Consider the following 5,454-nt stretch of genomic DNA (forward strand, 5'->3'; position numbering starts at 1 on the left):
TGACAGCGAATAATACGCACGAATAAATCTTTAGAATGTATTAATCGACCATTATTCACAAATAAAACAAATGTCGAATACCGAATTACGCAACCCAAAAAATATTAGTGTTCTTAAGAATAAATTTCCCACTTTTTTTTTTGAGAACGAACCAAGGGGGGAGTAATGTCATAGCAAGGCCATACCCAGGGGGGGTCACGAACCCCGGCCAAGTGGCTAGTTGCCAATGTGGAACAGGGGGTTTGAGGGCCAAGGGCTATATAAGGGGGGTTGGGCGGTGAATCCGGATCAAGGCAGTTCCCTAGCATGGGCATTTCACTATCAATGTACATGACACTATGATTGGACATATACATGATTCTCAATCTCCTAAGGAGGCTTGGGGAACTTTGCTATCATTGGATGTGACTAACACAAAGGCAAGGAAGCTACAATTGAAGTCTGATGAGCTGAATACTGTTCAGAAGAAAAGCCTGTTTATCAATGACTATTTACTGAAGATAAAGAACATATGTGAGTCACTTGCATCGATTGATGTTACAGTCGATGATGATGATAAAGTAGAAGTCTGTGTTCGAGGGTTGGTGTTGAGTACAAATAGTTTAAAACTGGCATCCATCTTCGAGAGAGCATTCCTTCGTTTATAGATTTGGTGTCCTTATTGCTTGCGGAAGAGAAGGAACTTGAGGAAGACTCCTCTATGCAGGGTGGAAATAATTTTGAACGAGTCCTTTTCAACAACAGAGGAAGAGGAAGAGGACATGGTACATGTCATGGACGAGGCCGAGGAAGAGGAAACCACCAAGCACAACAGTAGAACGACATTCGGGGTCATAACACAGGTGGTGGTCGAGGAAACTCTTGAGGCAGGGGGAGTTCAAGAGGTCGTCACGAAATGTGCATCGCAATAATGCAGGTCAACACGAAAATGTAGTATGTTGGGGCTATTGAATACATGGTCACTTTGAACGTGACTATTCAGACATGAGGTAGCAAAACAATTATGCAACCACTAGCAAGAATGCAGATGAGTTCAAGAGGCTATTTGTGGTGTAGTACATGTTGAATACTATGTCTACAAATGTGGCAAAATCCAATGATAATGTCTATGACATATGATAAAGTCCTGGTAATGTAGAAACTGAGGATGATACTGCACATCCTATTATGCATACATGAAATGTGCCATTGTCTATGACATATGATAAAGTGATGTACCTTGCTGATGTACTACATGTACTTAACATTACAAAAAACTTGGTTTCTATTGGGCAAATGGTTGAGCAAGGTTTACAAGTCATGTTTAACTTCGATGGTCTCTTTGTTGAAGAGCATAAGAAAGATAGAAGGCTGATTGCACAAAGAAATAAAGTGGGCAGAATGTTCACTTTGGATGTAAATGTGCCCGAAGTGAATGTTGCCATGTTTGCACGAGGTGGAGGTGTTGTTCCAGATATAGAGATTTTCCACAAAGGTATTAGTCGAGTAAATTTGTAGAGGCTGGAAATGATGCAAACCAAAGAGATGGTTATAGGTTTACCTATGTTTTGAGCTGCTAAAATGCAGAAAGTATGTGAAGCTTGTCAATTTGCAAAGCAGGCAAAAGCATCCTTTCATCATGATAAACATGTAAGCAGGAATGCATTGGATTTAGTGAATATAGATGTATGGGGTCCGACAAAGACTACATCTATGGGTGGATGTAGATACTATGTGAGTTTCATTGATGACCATACGAGGAAGGTATGGGTCTACTTCATGAAGCAAAAAAATGACGTGTTTATGCATTTTCAAAATTTCAAAGCTATGGTTGAAAAGCAGATTGGAAAACATGTAAAGTGCCCGAGGTCAGATTGAGGGGGCGAATACTTCTCCAATGGATTCAATGGTTTTTTGAAAAAGCATGGAATTCAGAGGCAGTTTTCATGTAGGTATACTCCACACCAAAATGGTGTTGCTGAGTAGAAGAACATGCACATTGCAGAATTGACTAGAGCATTGATGAATGAGAAGAATATGCCTCATTGTTATTGGGCTGAGGCTATTGCTACAGGTGTCTACATTATGAACAAGACCCCTACTACTACAGTACAGGACACCTGAAGAAAAGTTCAATGGTGAAAAATCAGATGTATCAAATTTTAAGGTGTTCGAATGTATTGCTTATGTGCATGTGTCAGATGAGCTAAGAAGTAAGCTTGATCCAAAAGCAAAAAAATGCGTGTCTGTTGGCTATTTTCTTTGAGCAGAAAGGGTACAAGTGTTACAATCCTGTTACAGGTATAGTGAGGGTGAGTAATGATGCCATTTTTTATGAAATGGAAAGTTGGTATGCTGATGCAAAATATGATTTGGGCTGATGTAAGAGAGAATGTGGTTGCAAAAAATACAGGTGTGTAGTCACAAGTTTTAAGTGGGCCACAAGGGTCCTCTACTACAAGTCATGGTGACAATCCATGGAGTGGCAGGTTACATGAAAAAGTGAGTCTTGCAAACTCTTCAAATGTATCAAGGAAAGGAAAGGAAAAAGTTGATGATGCTCCTAAGTTGCCAAAATTGAGTGTTGGTTATGATGATGGCGATAACAGTGGTTCTATGCAGAGTTTATATGAGGAGTTTGGCATACCCTTTGTGAAGACTCCGGGTGCAAGAAGAATGTAAGCAGATAATTGATGGACTTAATTAAGATGTATACTTTCATTAAGCGACCACTGTATCAATTTTTTCTTCACCTTCACAGGTTGGCACTACATATCATGTCATGAGTAATTATATTTCTACGTATTGATGAATGTAGCATTTATGCCGAGTTTTAATGTTAAGCTACGTACAAGAGGATGACTAGGATGAATACTATCAAGTCTTTTGGTTGTTTTGATATTGATAATTGTTTTGAACTCTCATGAATACACACACATGCTTGGATATTCACGTAATTTACATATACACGCACTGATGCCTGCCATCAGGTTATGTTAGTTTGGCTTGGTTGGTTTTAAAGTACCTAAAGTCTTAAGAATTAATTACAAATATACTACCATAGGATTGTAAGGTGATGCATAGGGTCTTGAACTCACTTAAAGTCTTCATGCTTAGGCATACACATATAAACATAGACTCTTACACATTTAGTTCTATTCTCCCTCTATCTCTCTTTCTCTCCCACACACACACACACACACACACACACACACACACACACACACACATTTAGTTCTATATTCTCTCTCTCTCTCTCTCTCTCTCTCTCTCTCTCTCTCTCTCTCAAAAACACACACACACACACACACACAGCCTGGGCACACTCTCACATTTAGTTCACAAATGTCCAAAGTGATGGAAGTAATTGTTTAGTTTGAACGAAAATTGGAACTAGGTAGAATGAAGGGAAATGTCTTGTCTATATATATATGTATGTATGTATGTATGTACACACACACACACACACACACACACACACACACACACACACACACACACATATATATATATATAGATAGAGAGAGAGAGTATGTCAAAAAGGGAACCTAGTTTACAATTTTGCCATATGGATACCCAAAATTGCCAACAAACGGGAGCAAAGCAAGAAGGAACAATGCCTCTCTAAATTTGTCGAAGAATAGTACAAACTTGGAAAAAATTATGTTAAAACACAAGAAAATGTCTTATTAGGAGAAGCCTTAAAGTGAATGTGTGTTGAGTGGTACCCAAAGAGCATAGCTCACCTGGTTGAGCCTTCGTGATGTAACCATAAGGTAGATGGTTTGAGGCTCATGGGTTGCATTCAATGGGGGCCACTGACTTTCCCACTGCGGAAGTTGTTTACTACGGTATTGGCCCATGTGGGTGGGACATAGAGCAATGTACAATTGTAAATACATGGACATGTATAAGCTCCCTACTTCCTTTTTCGGTGCTGATGGCCCCTTGTGGGAGTGGCTTAGAGCAATGTACAGTTGTAAATACATGGACATGTATAAGCTCCCTACTTCCTTCCTTGGTGGTGATGGGATGAATGAATATGATGTTTCTTGGATACTTACTAGTGTGCACGGGCGCGCGTACGTGTGTGTGTGTGTGTGTGTGAGAGAGAGAGAGAGAGAGAGAGAGAGAGAGAGAGAGACTTTAGCAGTGCACAAAAGCTGAGCCTGATCATTACATAAGTTACATTCTCTTGGAGAAGGGAGATGCAAAAAGAGAGATTCAAAAATGGAGCGGATGAATGGCCCCCAGCTAAGGACCGCCCAACAAAACCAGGAATGCAGCAAGCATCAACCAAATCATGTGAACGAGGAGCAGCGACTGGACGGCCAGAACGCCTTTGCTTCCGGTGTCGCGGCTGCCGAAGTCACAGTAGCCGATGTGGGCCACCTCAACCCCAGCGCATTCTGCATCAGCAAGGCCACACCAGTACGTCACTCCATCCGTTCCACAAACCGGGTTCGGCCGGAAGCAACTGGGCGGGCACGTCGTCCGGCCGGCCTGCTTGCTCTCATTATACAGAAACGCCACCGCATGCATTATTGTCTCGTTGTATAAGCACGCCACCGCCTGCTTTGTCTCGTTGTACAAGCACGCCATGGCCTCCTTACTCTCGTTGTACAGACTCGCCGCCGCTTGCATTGCTGCTGACCTCGCTCTCGACCGGCCGGAGCTTTCCCTTAACGCTGCTTCATCGCTCGCGGTCTTCCCCACAGCTTTCGCCGAATCCTCCGCCACCTTGGGCAGTAGAAATAGGAATATGGACGCCGTCGCGCCGCCTGCCGCCTTCTTCGAGAAATCCTCGCTCGCCGCCTCCGCTTTGAATGCAGGCAGCAGATACATGGAAGTGATTATGAGAAGCAACAGCAGCACGGCGAGCCTCGCACTCACCATAGCCAGCGCTCTCAATCGACTATGTGTCCTGATCAGCAATGGCGAATGTCGCAAGCGTGATCGTCTCCATATCGCGCATCTTGCTGCTGAAGGCAGAGAGGCGCCATTTTGTGGGTGACTGCAGTGGTGGGCGATTCATGAGGAACAGGAGAATGAAGGTAGAAGCAGGTTGCAAGAGAGGGAGGCAAGTCATAGAAAGGATGAGTGGCTATGGCGAGAGCGGGAAGGACCGGCGCGGGGGGGCGGAGGCGGCTACTGAGGTTTCTGCACGTCGTACGCAGGCAGGCAGGCACACACAGAGAGAGAGAGAGAGAGAGAGAGAGAGAGAGAGAGATGGGGAGAGGCGCAGAGCCGGGAACGATTCGTGATTACATTGGTAAAGCTAAATTATTAAACGAGAAGATAACTTTGTATACAAGCACACCAAGTTATATTGGAGGCCAAAAGACTAAGACTATGGATAGACTATTAGACAACGAAATCTTCAAACTTTTATGCAATTGATGTCTTGTAATACAATACAAAGTTATTCTTGAGTGTAGTCTCAAAAAGCATCTATTCTCAATTTCTCATGCATGC

General features: G+C 42.9%; 1 protein-coding gene across 1 annotated transcript; it reads right to left on the reverse strand.

Annotated features, from left to right (window-relative positions):
• Positions 1–4,093: 4,093 nt before the first annotated feature.
• Positions 4,094–5,010, reverse strand: LOC147442530 (uncharacterized; the record flags this gene model as incomplete). Its single annotated transcript, XM_086529380.1, has 1 exon — positions 4,094–5,010. A coding segment is annotated over one exon (777 nt), but the record flags the coding sequence as incomplete, so codon positions are not given.
• Positions 5,011–5,454: the final 444 nt, after the last annotated feature.

The sequence above is a fragment of the Adiantum capillus-veneris genome, chromosome 14 (genome assembly GCF_014529385.1).
Source record: "Adiantum capillus-veneris isolate H3 chromosome 14, ASM1452938v2, whole genome shotgun sequence".
Taxonomy (NCBI): domain Eukaryota; kingdom Viridiplantae; phylum Streptophyta; class Polypodiopsida; order Polypodiales; family Pteridaceae; genus Adiantum; species Adiantum capillus-veneris.